The 18,318-nt window shown below is 32.3% G+C and overlaps 1 protein-coding gene across 11 annotated transcripts in view; it reads left to right on the forward strand.

The window, feature by feature from the left end:
* The window catches only part of MEIS2 (Meis homeobox 2), a 230,196-nt gene that overhangs the window by 4,923 nt on the left and 206,955 nt on the right, over positions 1–18,318 (forward strand). For all 11 annotated transcript variants that reach the window (XM_087921841.1, XM_026710491.2, XM_087921845.1 and 8 more), the window contains exons 4-7: positions 478–528; positions 1,282–1,332; positions 2,082–2,231; positions 13,092–13,206. In XM_087921841.1, coding sequence (XP_087777967.1) covers positions 478–528; positions 1,282–1,332; positions 2,082–2,231; positions 13,092–13,206 — 367 coding nt within the window. The remainder of the gene's footprint in view (positions 1–477; positions 529–1,281; positions 1,333–2,081; positions 2,232–13,091; positions 13,207–18,318) is intronic.

Here is an 18,318-nt window from a genome sequence, read left to right on the forward strand (position 1 = left end):
GAGGGAAAATGTTCCGGGCAATCTGGGTCTGGGTGCCTTTCCCTTCTGCTTCAGCACCTCTCTATTATCCCCATTTTCCTCTTCCCTTCTGGCTGCAAGAAAGGTCTGCTGGGAGACCTTCTAGGATTCCCTTAACTCACAGAAGGTGGGGGGGGGGCATTGTTAAAAGGGGATGTTGAGAAGGGGGGATACATTTGAGGGCTGTTAGGCCCATTTCTCAGCCCTCCGTTGAAATTGTGAACTGGGTGAGAAGGAAGCTTGTGTGGGACTGGAAGAATGATGGTGGCCCCGAGTGGCCTAAGTTTTCAAATGTCTCTTTGGCATTGAAAAGAACTTGCAACTAATTCATGTTTTGAATCTGTTACAACTAGACTGTGAGGTGTGGTGGGGGCACAGGCCCAACAAATAAGGAGTTTTTAAGGTAGCTGAAATACACACTGATTCCTACTCACTCTTCCCCCTCCCCCTCCCATGTAGGTTCGGGCAGAAAAACCACTTTTTTCTTCAAATCCAGAATTGGATAATTTGGTAAGGTTCTGTCTGTTTTTATTTTGACCTCTTATGCTCTGGGAGACCCCACGTGCTTGGCCTTGTTAAAATAAAATAATTAATACAAAGAGGGACGTGGAAAAATGCTTGTAGAGGTGCCAAGAATCTGAAAGAAAAAGAAATTTTTCTTACCCAGCAGCTTCAAGGAACTAAAATTCTTGACATAGAAAGGGGAGGACAACAGATACTTGAGCTCCTAATTTGTTGCAAAGCTGGGTTTAAGCCCTGAGAAGCAAAAGAGAAGGAAATTGTGGCTTCAGAAAAGAGTTTGAAGCTGCTGAGTCTGTTTCTTTTGCTATGTTGTCCAATTTTAATATTAAAACTAATGAAAATCCACTTGAAAAAAAGAGGTGAAGGCAGATCATCCATTTGAAGCCATTTCACCTTGCCTTCTTTGTTTTTTCTTTTTTTAAAAATGGATGGAGTGGTGAGTGGATGTTTAGCACTTGGTTGCTTTGCAGACTTTAAAAAAACCACAGGGGATGACATCTTGGCAAACCACTTATCGCTGTTTTTCTTTAAGTGTGTATGTGTATTTATGTGTGATTTGATGTTTTTTTAAAAAAAAAAAATCAAGTGCTTTAGGTTAAAGTTGATGAACAAAATTGCTCAAGTGTGTCCAAAGAGCTAAAATCCTGGATAATGAGAGCATGCCCTGACAATCCCCCACTCCTTGACTTGCCTCCTTCTCTCCCTTATATGACAATTCCTCTGCTCCCTGTTTTCTTTCAGATGATACAAGCGATACAAGTCTTAAGGTTTCATCTTTTGGAATTAGAAAAGGTAAGAGCAAGGGGGGGGCACTCCCTCTTTTTCTTTTCCTTTTTCTCCTCTGGGGAAATTCAAAAGGACACTGTAACTGGTACAAAGCACATCCTGACACTAAACCAAAAGTGCATGGTTCTTTTTCTTTTTCTTTTCTAAACCCCGCTCTTCCCCCACCCCTGAAATTTCTCCATTCTTTCCTACCTTCATTCAAGTATCTGCTATGTCCTTTCCTTCTCTGTCTTGGTTCCTTCTTGCAAATATTTGACCCAGAAATAATATTTTAAGCAACTTATTCAGATTACATGAAAGACTAAATACTACAAGAAAATTACTTTATACTAAATATGTTTCCTTACTCATCTAGAGATTTCAAAATATATACACTGCTCTCTCCCACCTCCTTTCACTTTTGTTGGCTGAACTCCCTTATGTTTTTATATTTTATTTATCCAGATCTCAGTGCTTCTGATAATATCCTGAAATTGGATTGTCTTCTATCTATAGAATAGGCTAAGGTTTAATAGCTGTGCATCCCCCAACTTGTTGCTCAAACAAGTCTCTGGGGAATAATATGTGCTGTAACAATTTCTCTATTGTTTCCTTGCTTCAACTATATGCCTCTTAATTAGAGTTACTCTTGGAATAGATCACAGTGCTTTTTTTTTCAAGGGGGGGAGATCAAGTTGCAGTCTAGAAGTTTTGTTTTCTCCTTATTTAAAAATGCATCTCTTTTTTCTCTTCCTTTACTTAAATGTTACATTCAGGTTCATGAATTGTGTGATAATTTCTGCCATCGGTACATTAGCTGTCTGAAAGGCAAAATGCCCATAGACCTAGTTATTGATGAAAGAGATGGCAGCTCCAAATCTGACCACGAAGAACTCTCAGGATCATCCACAAATTTAGCTGACCATGTAAGTCTTTTCAATAATTTGTAATGGCTCTTGCCCATTTAGTAAACTCCTGGACTGTTATTAATTAAGGATTTTCTTACCATCACCTGTGTATTGGAATTGTTTGCTTTAGATTCACCTCTGTTACCTGTTGCAGAGCTATTGTTTAAATCTAAGTTTCTGATGGAAGAATATTCCTTTGTATTTTATTACTGAGAAGTATAAGTTCTGTCTTGTAAAGTTTACAACATTGATAAATTGAAGAGTTGACAAACTGTCTAGTAAAAATAGATAATATTTACTGCTTTATAATTCTTGTTATTAATGTTATAACCAAAAAAGAAAAGAAAATTAAAATTACTCGGTTATTTAAAAATGGGATTTCTTCCATACTTTATCCAGGCAGAATTATTAGCTATTGTATACTACTTTGAGCCAAAGTTATAAATAATAACACTACTTCTTCTATTGCAACTTATCACTGAAATTTGCACATCTTGCCAAGTGGCTGAAGCTTCATAATAAATTTCAATAATCTTGAGATGCCAATTATTTACAATATCTTTTAGAAGCTGCAAATAATTATGACTGAGTAACTACACATTAGCTGTTGGTTTTAACACTTTAGGAGTAGCTCAGTGAGTTGTTTTTGTTGAATATGCACAAATATATTGGCATTTTACATGAGCTGTTAATGCTTTATAGAAATGCTTATGAAAACCTGTTACGTATGTTAATAAGTTTATTTACTTTAGAAATGTATAAATAGACACATAGTGTTCAAGTGTGAATAATAGCTTATTTCTAAGAGTGGAGAGTGGAAAGTTTACACAGGCATTGTAAATAACTTCATAAAACAAGTGATATAAACTAAGAATAGCATACCAGGAACATTATTCTAACATGTGACAAGGGATTCCTGTACTATGTACAGGAATCTATCATAAGTTTTAGTCTGCCATGAAAAGTAAATACAAAATAAAAAATATTGTCTACTTGTTTTCTTTCTCTTTTCAAAATGTATTATCAGAAAGTTAAATATTTGCTTTTGTGTTATATTTGTTGACAATACTTAATAACAACAGAAAAAATACTAATTTGTTATGGACCATTTTTATATTTAAATAAATAGAAATTTTTTTGTTTCTTTGGAAATCTCCCAAGTCCAGATTTCATGACATTTTATAATTATTACCATCAAAGCATATAAGCAAGGAAACACTGAATGTTTCCTTAAAGTTCTGTTATATAATTTATATCTGCCAAGGTCTATGAAGCAATATCATAGTTTCAAAAATATTTATTGTTTAAAACTAAAATCAGGGCATACATAATTATGGGATCATTAGACCTGGAATGGGAGACATCCTGAAAGAACCAAATATGTATATATAAAATATTGCACATCTTCCCAGAAGATTTTTAGTGGAAGTTTGTTTTAAGTGGAAGTGTAGAAATGGACCTTGCTGCTGTTTATATTAAGGGAGATTACATAAACTATACTGTTTAGGGCTCGAGCAGATGGTGAGTTCTCAAGCCAATTTGAAGTGCTCTGTTATAATATTCAAATTCAACTATAGTGATAAAATGAGGTTTCAGGAGACTCACATTTTATAATATAACCATCTTCATAGAAAATAATCTTTTCCAACCTTTCCAAAAGTAAAAGAGCAAATTTAGGCCTGTCAGGATTTACCACTTCCATAGCTATAATTATTTAAAGCATATGTAAATAATAGGACATAGGGCTCTAGACATTTGGATTCTACTATTCTTACTTTAGCACCCTGATACTCTTTTTGAAGGAACTAATAATTTGTGCAACCAGGACGCCAACTGGGAAATTAATAGTTATATCACTGTTGAGCATTTGGGAATTATGCCTTATTAGATATGTATGTTAACGTCACCCTAAGGATACATTTGATAAATGTACAAATAATAAGAATAATGTACACATGCATACACATTAATATAAAATGTAATACTCTATTAATAATCGGTAATAATGCTTTTTGAAATTTTAATAAGCATATAAAAATCTAGAATAAACTTGTTTATTTGTGGATTTTTACCTGACACTTATAATGGATAAACATGAGCATTTCTTTAATTTGCTATTCAAGATTTATTTTTGCTTGCTTTGATATGCATATTTAAATACAGCCTACGGCTAAGTCTCATTTGGTGAGGCTGGTGCAGGTGTTAAGATAAACCACTCAAGGACACAAGATGGCATGGTGTTTTCTCTATGTTAACTCCTGACCATTGTTTTGGTCCTTCTTATAGCTGTATTTACTTTTGAAATACTTAAAGAGTATTTCACCGGAATGACTATGAATTTATAGCTTTAAAAATGTTTTAATTTGTTCTGGGCCAGAGCTCCTTTTGTGCAAATGACAGTTTGTGAAAAATAATTGATGTTTCAATGTTTCTACTTTCTGTTCTGTTCATGGTTATAGATAAACTGCAATACAGTAACTGTAGCAGCAGTTTTCTGGATCCTAACATGGTTGAAAGTTATATACTATGATATACCATAGCTCAAACTAAGGAAATGTCAGAGAAGCTAATATTCACAATGAGATTCCTATGTTCAAATACTATGTGTCTCTTTGTAGAACTGCATTGTTGAAAAATATAATTTAGTTTGTGATAAGAAAAGGCTTCATTCTGGCAAAAGTACTAGCTTTTATGAAAAAGGCAGAGTCTTTCTAATATTGGTAACAATAAAATACACACTTAATGTTATTTTACTGTACTGTTAAATACTGTTAATTCTTCTATAATACAGTAAGAATCAGTTGTCAAGGAACTTTGTTAGTCAAAGACTAGGATTCTGGTAGTTACGGAAAACTGCTATATTTGATGTATGCTGTGGCATAATTAGTAAATACAAACTCCATAATTATGGTTTGAATTTTTAATTCTCTCATATATTTTTATTGCACTCAAGTATTAGTTGTAGATGTGTAGAAATATGCTATAACTGAAATAAACCAGATAAAATACTTCTGTAGATATTGTTGACTTGTGCTTCTTAGGAATGCAATTTATCACTGTCACATGTATGCATATATATGAACTCAAGATTCCTCAACCTTGACTTCAGTTAACCATTATTCACATAGTTTTAAATGTATTTTTTAAGATTCTTCACAAGTATTTAACAATTTTACACACACGCACACTTTCATAGAAATCCTATTTCAAGGGATTTTTCGCATAACACTAATAGCATTACTTGTTTTATTACATTTGTTAATGATCTGAGAAAAGGATAATAGAAAATGGCCTATACCTAATTTATAGCTGAGATCTTTCAAAATGGAAATAAAGACTGGTAGCAGGAGGTTTTTATTGTTAATCTGCCTTGACTATGTCAGTATATTTTTTCGTTATGTAAATGAATATTTGGAATAGATTGTTCACACTATTTTTCTTTATAATAATTCACAGAACAGTTTCTATATCTAAATATTTTATACTAGACCAGTAAAGCAGGGTTTTCTAGATTTATATTGGATGATTAAAGCAAGAAATAGTGACTTTCTAGGAATGTACTTTGAAGATCAGTTGACAAAGTATTTGTTAGTTGGTATCAAAGATGCTCAAGTCTAGAATTTACAAAAATTAGAATTTTAAAATGTTTTTGAAAACAGAGAGAGATCCAGCACTGATTGCTGCTCTAATTTAAGTATATACACATTCAGGATTTCTTGTAGATGTTCATACTTTGATCACAGAACCTAGTCAATAGTCAAGAATCTTGACTGATCTCAAAAAATTAGATATGTTCAAATTTAGTACGTGGATGAGAGACCACCCATAAACCCGAGGACTAATAACCTAGACTAAGAAAAGGGAAAATTCTGGAAGTCAAATGACAAACTTTCTTATTTTTTGGCAAGACAATTCCATATTCTCTATGTCCATGAAGTTACCAAGAGTAGGGCTTGATTGAAAGAGATTTTATATTTATATTTCATACGTAAAACTATTTTCACTTTTGAACTGGAATTAAATATGTCCTGTGCAGAGAGATCTGTAAAAATTTAAGACAAATGTGAACAATAATTGATGCCATATCAGAATAAGAAATATGTCATGTGCAATATTTTAAGAATGGCTGTATTTTTCTAGTATCCAATAAACACATTAAAATAAGTAACTTATGGAGGTCATATACCTTTGTTCTAGTTGCTCAGCTTTGAGTTCTAGATTTTTTTTAAAAGACATAAACAGCAATTCCTTCAAAAGGCTTTGTCTCCTATGAACCACAAATTTGTGGAATGTTAGAGTTGCCAGGAAGGTAAGATCAAGTCTTAATGTCTTTATACTTTATTATATTTAGGACTTAGAACAAATTAACAAACATAACTGTGTACTTATATGGCCTCTGCTTCATACAGATTCTGTGAAGCAGTTCACAGTTGCAGTTCTATTTACTGTATCATTACAGTACAATCATTACAAACCTTTGGGGGGAAGGGGAAATTGCTTAAAAGTAATATTTTTCAGAAGGATTACTGAGAAATAGGTGGCTACAAGACTATACTATTTTCCAGTGATCATACTGTGTAAAATATACAAAGAGATGTAATCAGTTCATACAGTAAAAATAGTAGCCTGCTATATTGCATAGCTCATAGTGTGAAGCTTGCAAAGTTGCTGGTTTTACATATACCATACTTGGCACCTAGTATTTGTTATCCAAGAATAACAGATTTATTATTTAGTACATTATCTAACACTCTTTGTAAAATTATCTTGATTTCACTAAAATCCATTGTATACATTAAATTTGATACTATAATGCTTTGCCACTTAAATCACAGTTGTCAGTATCTTAAATGTAAAAATTTCTCCTGTAGCACCTGGACTGCCTCATCAAGTAACACATTTACAAGTTAACTGAAATCAAACTACATTTATGTTGGAATTTGTTTATCTTTTGGCTGATTTTTACTTGTTCCATTGTGTAATGAAGGTGTACTGTACACGAAAAGTACTCTTTTGAACACTGTTCAATATCAATAGAAAAGATATAACATCTGTAATAAGATAAAAGTCTGATGCAGGTAGAAAGAGTCCACTTTCATTAATAAGCAGGTGTAACTTTTCTATTCACATAGCTCACATTAGATCATTTGGAATCTTAAATGCATTAAGAAACATAATATATATGGGGAGGTTTATATAGATTGATATGGTATAAGATACTTATAAAAGTAAGTACAGTGAAAGAAAATTACATTAATATGTGGTATAAAAAAGTCATCTCTTTTATAACCTTCTTGCCCATTTATTTGTCTATAGCATTGATATGGAATCATATAATTTTACACATTTATATGTATTATTCTTGTAGATTTTATCTAAAATACATGAGGTTGTTTTAATATGTATGTTATAAGCGTTGCAGTCTTATGGATAGATATGTGAGACATTTTACTGAACTAAGTGAGATTTATTTCTAAAAAGACATGCCTAAGATTGCACTGTTATAATACCAGATTAAGCTATTTATATTTAAGTGGGATTATGTTTGTGTTCATGTGTATATTTTAATCTGTGTATTCAACCTGTATATTTTCTTAGCAAGATTTTTTTAAGAATGCATTGTTTATGCCAGCAGTTTTGAAATTTTACATATTGTATTTTACAATATTTTAATGTGAGTATAGATTATATTTTCATAAGGTACCATGTAACAATCTTGTTCTGTAATATATTAGTAGCTGGAACAAACTTTTTAGGTAACATGTCATTCAGCTGGTATTTTCAGTACTATATGGATCATAGGAGATCTCATCTAGTTTATGGTTAGGCCTTAGATGAAATGAAATGTATTTAACCTATAGTCAAAATACCATGTCAACGTGTTGATGTTTTCATATACAAAATTGATTTATAATAACTAAATGCAATCTAGTACACAAGCTGTACTATACTATTATACTATGTCTTCTTAATTTGTTTATCCAGAAAGAGAAGGGTGTTTTCCTATGAGAAAGTTTTATGAATGCCATAGATATGAGAGCTATTTTTTTATTTTTGCATATAAATGCCCATCAAAATCAATTGATTCTATCCTCCTGCTATTCACTGATTAGCATGTAGCAATATAGATAGGTAGACAGTTAAATAGAATATTATTTTGATATACAAGTAATTTCATAATGAAAAATTGAGTTGTACTACTATAAAAACAGTGTGAGATCAGAATCGACCCCATAGGGACCCCTTACATAATTAAAGTGATTTTGCCAGTGAAAGTTTGGGTTTTATAAGGAATGCAGAATTAATCCATCTGTATCTGTGTAAGCTGTCATTTACATAGAAGTTTGAGGCTTATTAAATCACTAACTTTGGAATTGTACAAGATGACTGACTAGTATTAAAGTATATAAACAATCACGTGCCTCTGAGGAATGTTAATAAATAATTATTATAAAATAGGTCTGTGTTCAAAATATTTCATTTCTTTAAAAAAAGCATATAGGAGTTAAAACATTTAAAACTTCCATTAGATTTGCAAGAACAGCAAAACAGTACACAGTACATTTGCTTCATATGCCTAGAGACTCTTGTCCTTTCCATGCTCTTCTCTAGATTTAGCAAAATGATGGGCTAAATCGTTTTTTTTTAAACTTTCAAGGGAAAAATACTGGCAAAGTGGCGTTTCTGTGAAAAGCTATATACATAAATGAGAAACAGTAGATAGCTGCAGAGTGATCTCCTGTGGCCCTGCTAGTACAAGCCTTCCCCATATTGTCTCCTGCTTTTATATTAATTACAACTTGCATTATCAGCTGTGATTCTTAGCCCAGCAAATAGAAAATACTGCCCCTGGAGACCTAGCTTCTTGTATCTATTTTCCATCTCCTTCTATTGTCTGCCACTCAGTATTACTGCTTTGCTCCTGGTAACACTGCTCTTTAACACAATTAGATAAGAGCAAGAGCAGTGCCATATTTGACTCCCAATTATTAAAACTATTGGGAATAGATACATGTGAACTCTGCATTCCATAGTACATGGCACTTCAGCTGGTGATTCAATTCAACATATTCATACTTTTTTTACTGTTTAAATATGTGTCATAATGTTATGTACAAAGTTAAATAAATAGTTGCTGTGAAAGGTTATAATTGTCTTAATTCAATTCTTATGCTACCCCATTTTTAAGCTATTGGTTGGAATAACAATGTAAAAAATATGAATGATGATCACACTACCCCCCTCCCCTTAACATCTGCATTGCTACTAAACATTGGCTTCAGGTTAAATACGTCATTTCCAAAAGATAGTTAGAAAATGTGAGCTTACTTTTTGAGTAGTTTTTCATATGCTAAGTTGCTTTCTGAATGTTTCAGCATATTTCTATACTGAAGTTATATCTTCATAAGTGTGAAAGGTTAGTTTTTCTGGTTATAAGCTTATGTTCTTTTCTGCTCAGTGTGTATATATTGTTTGAAATGATGTATATGGTATGTGTTATTATCACATTTAAATTTAGACAGATTTTTTTTATACAATATTGAAATATAAATTCCTCAGGGCTCTAGTGGTTATATAAGAAAAGTTGATTCCAGTTGAATTCAGCATATAGATTATCAACATATCATTGATATGTTTGAATCATTATCAAAAAGGGGATTCACTAGAAAATTGGGTAGTCAAATGCCATATACAATGTGATGCATTTCTGTTCATACAAAGGGTCAATTTCTTAGTATCTTTTCTTTCAATTTTCCAGTTATTCTTCTCTCCTAAAATTTGCCCCACACTCTGAAATAAATCAGAGCAAAATGCCATGGTAGCATACAATCTTTTAGATGAAAGAAGCTAAATCTTCTGGCAGGAAACTATTGGCCTACTATGTTAAAATTAGAAAGTTTAATTTTTGGTGCCTTTAATCTAATGAAATAAATAAATAATCTGGAACCAAATTTACTTATATTAAATAATTCTATGGAAATATATATCCAGAATGAAAGATTTCATTGTTGGCATGACATGGATGAAACTGATTATTTGGTCATGAGTAATACTCTCAAATTATGGATATGATGCCATGTTTGTTACAGTACTAATATTAAATGACTGAGTATACTTGTTGGCCAAACCTAGTGTCAGACAGAGCTATGGAGCAGTTGGGAAGTTGAAGGTGAAACAAATATTCCATATATTCTTCCCAATTTCCTCTACTTTTCTGGGAAGAAAAAAAGACAGTTATAGCCCCCCCAATGGCTTTCAATGTATGTAGCCATTGTACCATCACCCCTTCTAATTGAGATTGGACCTCTGGATCAATCAAGGTATAAAAAACAAATTATTTCTACTGCAAGAATTTTTCTCAATGTCCTTGTATAAACCAGAGACATCTGGTTTTTCAAACACTGTATGGTTTTGGTTAACATGTGCCTTAAAACTTAACCAAAATGTTAACTTGCATAAATTACTAAAATACTAATAGTGAGCTAAGGACTTTCAACAGAAGCTACTTTTTAGAAAAACTGAAGAAAATAACATTAACATTATAGTATCTGAAATATGTGTTCTGGGAAAATATTGTTTTATAAATTTTATAAAGAGCAGCTTTCAACATGATATTGGAGGACTAAATGCATGTCAGGCTATTGTTTTGTTACCTTTTTCATGTATTTCTTTTAACTCTTTATCTGATTACCATCCGGCAAACAGCTGACGCTGAGAGAGGCTGCAGAGGGCTAAAGTGCTCCTGTCTGCTGTTTGCCTTCAGCTTGAAGCTATTTGAGTGGTTTCCTAACTTAGAGATAAAAAGAGGAGCTCATAGGCTCGATCTGTTTAATCGAGACTGCACAGAAACTTGCTTGATCGTGACATTTTATTTCCCTATATAAGTTTTCTTGAAATCCAATCCAGTTTTTTGTATGTGTATACACATGTGTATGCATCTCTGTGTGTCTCCATATAGACACACATAATAGATATAAAACTGATACACTTCAGATTCTTTTAACATTTTCTTTTATTTTAAACTTTCCTGAGTTTGCAATATGGTATTATTTTTATATATTGTGGGAGGAAAATATTAATTTGAAAAGTATTAATTTTAATTATAGCATATTGTTATTTTTCAGTGTGACTTTCTGTAAAGTGGAAATTGATATATGCAAAAATGTGTAGATTAATGAAAAAAATTTAATGCAGTATTTCAATTTTGATTTATTTTTGTAGATTGTTCTACTGATCTAACTAAGTAAGAGAGTTGTGTAGTTATTATTAACTTTGTTTCCATTTATCTGTCTTTCACTGCTTAGGCATTTATGCCCATTCAATTTAGTGTTGGAATGTGATTATCCAGGCTGACTTGGTATTTTTATAAGACATTATTTAGAACATGGTTTAAAAATGATATCTTGAGCTTCAGTTGCTAACCTGGTAATTAAGTAATTAAGCATTTAGTTTAAAATGCAATAATTTGGAGGGAGTCATTAAAAACCTTTAATTATTGGGGTGATTTGCCATCTCCATTTTTGAACAGATTGGTATTTTTCTAAATTTGTAGATATAGTTTTTGATGCTGCTGCTGAAGTTTACTACAAAGTAAATTTTGATGCTTTTCTCTGTGCAATTGCTTAGGGTTCATGATATTTCCCTGAATGTAAAATATTTTACAAAAGTGTTTCTTGTTAGGATGTGTTTAATTTAAGCTGTCATGGAGAGGTGACAAGCAATGGAAGTTCAGCTCTAAGTCTGATCTATTGCATGTGTTCTTGTTCTCTCCTTTTCTGCTGGAGGAAATTCCATCCCTTGCCTGCCTTCATGTGGTGCTGATAAAGCTTTTCCTGTACAGTAGAATTCCTGTTTTCCTTTAAGCAGCAGCAGGGTATTGGGAATGATCAGGAAAAGGGAGGAGGACCAGGAGGAGAATATGCTTAGTGAAGTAGCAGAAAGCTGCAACTTTCAACTTTCTTCATGTATCTTTTAAAGTAGCAGTTCTTTTCAGGAAAACTGATGATCAATAAATTTTTTTAAAAAATGGGAATTATATTACTAGACTACTGTAGAATTAGGGAAGCTTTGCCAAATCTTCAATGATTATTAGTTCATATATTGCCATTTTATATCAGATAGAAAGATAGAATATATTGCAAATGACTATTTAAACTTACATATCTAGTTAACTTTTAGTTGTATAATCTTTTAAAAACATCATCTTCCATGTTAGGTATATTTTGTTTTGTTTTTATTTGTAATAGATGTTATAATAGAGAAAAAACAGGTTTTTTGTGTTATAATTATTAATCTCCCATACCATATTAGAAAAAAAGAATCCTCTGCTGCAGATTTGGTGGGGAAAACTGAAATAGTAGTTCAGCTGTGTTTTTGTGTCTCTAGTGATTTTTTATTATTATCACAACTAGACAGAAATCATATATTCATTTACTGGGGAATAATTGATATTGAATTTAATATGCCTTTATAGGCTAATCTATGGAATTATGTAAATATAAAATGTTATAGTATTTCCTTAACTGACCAACTGATTGTTACAAGTATAAAAAGTATACTTAAAATATTATTAGTACTGAACTTTATCATGGTGTAAATATATGAAAATGAACATGATTTAAATATAGTTAGTAAGTCACAATATATTTCTGTCCATATTGAATCAAAAACAAATCTCCTATCTTCAGGAGAACACATCCCAAGGTAAAAGGGTATAGGATTGCAACCTCAGTAACCATTTGCCTCTGAACAGTGTCTGAATTTTAGGAATATTTGCAAATGCTAACCTGCCTACTTTTTTTCTGGCTTCCCAACCTCCCTTCCTCGATTTGCTATTGGAATGATAACTGTGGGAAAAAATGGACATTCTGACACCAGAATCCTTCCTCTTGGAGAGATCATGATGATGCAACGTCAACACACTCAGCAGGCACACCAGGGCCTTCCAGTGGGGGCCATGCTTCCCAGAGTGGAGACAACAGCAGTGAGCAAGGTAAAAGGTCAAGCTTTTTTTTTTTCCCTGTGCAAAGTAGGCATGACTAAAATAACTTCAGTGTCTTTTATTATATCAGTACATCTGCCTTAGTGTAAACACATGAATGGCAGGCTTGCAATGTAATCAGCTATAACTTAGGGAGACACTTGTTTCCTTTTTTTCAACCTTCTTACCAATTTTATTTTTATTTCAAAGCCAAATATCTAATCTCCAAACAAGCTTTGCAATAACAATTGATTAGTTCTGCCAATTCCTTTACAAATTTGGTTATCTACAGGATTTTCTCTCTCTGTGTGTGTGCGTGTGTTCGTGTGTGCATGTGTGCATGTGTGGTGTAAGTAAATATCATGGAAGAAATGCACCCCCACTGTGGTGCAGCAATTCAGGTTAGTCTCTAAATAGAAAAATAATATAGTCAACTGAAAAAAAGTTTTGCAAGCCAGTTGAAACCTTCTTAACTCAGTACAGGAAGAAAACAAAAACAAATTTGGCTCATCCACACAAAAGATATGTGCATTTATTGAATAGTTTGAAATTAACAGTAGATTTTATACTAAAGTATTCTATTAAAAGTAAGAATTCCTTTTGTAATGAGTTGCTTGTGGATTACCACATAATATTTCTACCTACCCTGATTTAATTGGAAATAAGTTTGTATTAGTTATATAAATGACTAATAAATTAGTTATCTCAGATAACGTTTTTAGGATTGTGATATAAGACATTGGCATTGTGCCTATCATAATTATAGTCTTATTTCTAACATGGTTAACATGAACATTTTATACACTTAATGATGTTCACAATGATGTTCATAGTTGTTCACAAAGTCACATTGAATTAAATGGGATTTACTCGATGTTAAATTGGGATTGGAATCCAACACTTTGACTTAATACTTCCAGTTTTCATAATCAAGGTTTTTAAAAATCATATTTAATTATTGAACTAAACAGAAAAAAATCCTTAAAGTTTATCTTTTTGCGAAGATTAAACTGGATATTTGTTAACATTCAGTGTTAATAAACTAGTTTTTTTTCAAAACTGTCCTACATCTTTACAATATTGTTAACTTCGATTTAAGAAAGTATATTATTGATGCCAATTATCTATATAGAAACCAAAAGTTTAGAGAAGATGTATTTGCCTTCATATGAGCAAAAATAGATTTGCTTTGTATAATTTGTCCAATAGATGTAGATTTTATATTTTGGATGTTTTTTTAAAGCTTACTCATACCATTTCTATATATATGGTTATGTATATTTAAAAACAAATGAGTGTTGTGAATGTGCATAATACCTGAATGAACTCTATGATGAACTCACTAAATTAGATTAACCTTCATCTATTTACCTTCATCAGGAGTAAATTTTCATGTCCTAAAGCAACAAATACTCTGTGCTTGTTTATCTCTGTTCCAGAAATCAGGACTATCCTAAGTAATATTTGCCCTATATTTTTTCACTTCTATTTCCAAGACTAGAGGCAGTTGTGGGAAAGCTTAGATTAAGGTATACAGCCACATATTAAAAGGTGTGATTTGGGTCTGAGCCATGATGTGGCACAGTAGGTATTTAAATCTTGCCTCAAGGAATGGCCTTGGTTCAAATCACATGCAGACACAAGCTGCTTTGAACCATTCAGGAAAAATATCTTCCTAGTGACTTGGAGAAATAATCTGGATTGGAATGATGGAACTAGGAATTTTATCTCTGCGTAAAAGGTGTCATACCAATTGGTTGTATGCCTGCTTTTTGTAATAAAACCAGTCATCTGTTGAATAGGCCCATTTTCTTTAAAAATAGTTTTTAAAAGGCTACTTTGAACAAGTGTTCTTAGTTTTAAAATTTTCCATTGACTTCAGTCAGATGCAGTAATGACTCAACAGTGTTTATATTATGTTCAGAAGGAAATATTTTTCATCTAAAGTGTGCTTTTCTGACCTTAGACAATTACCTTGTTATTTAATTTAATACAGCAAGAATGTGGGAATCTAAGCTTTTTTTAATTTTATGTTTAAATCTTCAAACCCTATTTTGCTTATCCTTAAGACTTGGCCAACTCCAATTCCATTGACTATACTGGGAATTAGTTGTTTAAAGAAATTTGCTATAGGATTCTAAAGGTAAAAACCTCCTCAAACTGAACATGGCTATGGTGATTTCATATACATACCCATGCAAATTTCTTGGCAACCAAAACGTTAATAATTTTTGGGGAGGATGAATTAGGATGTAATGGTTAGTGCTACATTACAATTCATGGATATCAGAGTTTCTATCTTTCTCTGTCAGCCTTTCTCATCATACTTTAGTCTTGTTGACTTCTAATATACTATTATTTGTTCTATACACATTCTGTGTTTATTTGTAGGCGTCACACTATCTTTTGCTTTCCCAGCTTTTATAATTTGATAAAACAAATATTACTGTATGTTATAAGCCTTAATGCATATCTCATTGCATATATTTGAATCATGAGAAGGTGAACAACACTGGAATAGAAATGTAGAATCTTCTAGATTTATGTTCCAGATACACATATGGTATATGGGAGAACATAAAGTTTATTGCCAAGATTATTATTTATAAATGGAAAGAATACAAAGAATATTTATATTTTATAAAAAAGCTACAGTGCACCCTTATAAAATGAAAAAGTATGAAATGAAAGTGTTAATGGAGTGAATTTAAGTGCTGGTACTGGAAGAGTTAAAGCCTTTGAGCACTATTCAATGAAAGATAATCCTAATTATATTAGCTGGCTTCTTTAAGGGTTTTTTTTTAAGCAAGTCATCTTAGTTTTTCAAGTAAACTATTCTATACATTGTAATAGTATAATGTCTGCATTAGTATTAGTACCACTTATTGCCTGACCATGGTTCAGATCATAGAAGCAAAATTGTTTTAGACAATGTTATTTTATCTAAGTTCAAAGTTAAATATATTTGGGTTTCTTTCCTTGTATGCATTTATTAACTTGCTTATTTAAACACTAGAAAGATTAATTAAATTATATTAATAGAAATAAAACACTGAAACATTTTACAAAGGAAGAAAACTAGGTGGGGGCAAGGGAGGAAAGAAACTGTTTTAATGGTATAATGAGGCCATCTTCCAGAGACTTGTTTTGTGTAAGTCTTGCTTTGACCTTTCACTTTGCTCAGGAGCCCAACGCTTCATTTTTCACATTCTTCCAATTACGTTAACGCTTCAAGCATTTCTGACTCCTAGTCAGCTAGCAACACCAGGCATAACTCAACACAGTGAGTTTTTCCTCCTCTCTGTAGATTCATTAACAGGTCACTGAGGTCCCAACTGAAATTTAAAACTGGCTGGTTCTGTTGGGTTAGTTGAGTTATGGAAGAGAAATAGCAGAAAAAGACTGTGAGAAAGGGAGGAGAGAAGGAAGACTCAAGATTTTGTTAGGCATTACTGTATATGTATAAAACCCAAATCAATCTTTCAAAAGGTATGTGAGCTTTATCATCCAACTACTTGTTTGGTAGAGAATCTGTATATCTTATGGGTAATAGATTATCCTTTTTCTATATAAAACAAAGTAAAATGTCATTTGCAAAATCAAAATAAGATATTCTGTGTGTACTGTAGTGATGGTTATGATTTTCCTTAGATTTTTCTGTCCTTTATTAGGTACTTCACATGTGAGCAAGTAAGAGTTATGTATGAAAATATAAAATCAGTCTGATTATACCTTTAAAACTGTGTGGACTTTCCATGTGGAAAGTCATTAAATGATACTTGCTATATGCTTGATCTAAAGATATAATAAGTACTCAATCTTCTAGTAGTTTTGTGCTCAGAAGGCCTCTCAAGATTTAGTAGGTTTTAAAAATACTTAAGAGCTATTCTCCTAGACCATCTATTCTGCTTGCTGAAGCTGACATGGCTTTATTATGTTTAAAACAAGAAATACAGTAATTGGAAAGCAACATTTTCTCCTGATTCAGTAAGGGGAAAGCCACATGTGGAAAAAAGCATTGGTATTCACAATCAGTATGATAACAAATGTGCATCTGGCTGTGTACTTGCACCACAATGTCCATTATTATCATAGATAGGATGATATTTGAGGTACAGATCAGTCCTTTAAATTCCCATTTATTTTGTTCCAACCAATGTGACTGAAGTTCCCTTAGGTAATGCTGAAAAAATTCTAATTGCCAAATCTGAGATGAATAGAAATATAAAATGGAATTAATCATATGAACACAATTATTGCAAGCTGAAGCAATTTAGTTTACTGATCCATTATGTAGCTTCCTCATTCAGTAGTTCACATTGTGAATTTTTCTTGTATGTAGATTTTTTAAAATTGTTTTATTCCTTTTTATTTCCCCATCTAGTGATATAGGACAAGTATGAATAAAATATTTTAATAAATGAATTCAGATTATTGCTGATGACTATTATATATGTCAAAGGACAGAGTTTTTTCATGTACAATGTTTATCTTAAGTGGCTAAATGTGGTGTTTTAGCCTAACCTGTTTTCAGGGAAGAAGTGGCTTTTCCAAATTTGAAGTGTTTGGTTCCTTTCTAAAGTTGGAGCTAGGAAATGTTTTCTCCTGCTAATATTGCTTCTGATAAAATTATTCTAATTTTAATTCGAGAGAAATTCCTTTGGATTTGAAAAAGTTCTTGGCATATATGCCATCAAATCAGGATAGAGGAATGTTCTTAAGAATGTAAAAGTAACAAAACAATTGTATAGATGTTAAAAGCAGCATATGGCTGAAAATTCAACCCAAATATGAGATTATATAAAGGTAAAGGTTTCCCCTGTCCAGTTATGTCTGACTATAGGATGTAGTGTTCATCTCCGTTTCTTGGCTGAGGGAGCCAGTGTTCTTTTCCATGCTCATGTGGCCAGCATAATTATATGCCGATGTGCACAGAATAATACTACCTTCTCACCGAATTGTTACCTATTTATCTACTTTGCATACTTTTAAACTGCTAAGTGGGAAAAGCTGGGACAAGTAACGAGAGCTCAACCCATCATGCAGCACTTGGGTCTCAAACTCGGGTTGTCAGCTTTCCAGATGCCAAGCTCAGTGTCTTTAAACACTGAGTCATTGTGCTCC

Source organism: Pseudonaja textilis, chromosome 1, assembly GCF_049901715.1.
Source record: "Pseudonaja textilis isolate UNSWEBS1 chromosome 1, rPseTex1.2, whole genome shotgun sequence".
In the NCBI taxonomy this organism is placed as follows: Eukaryota; Metazoa; Chordata; class Lepidosauria; order Squamata; family Elapidae; genus Pseudonaja; species Pseudonaja textilis.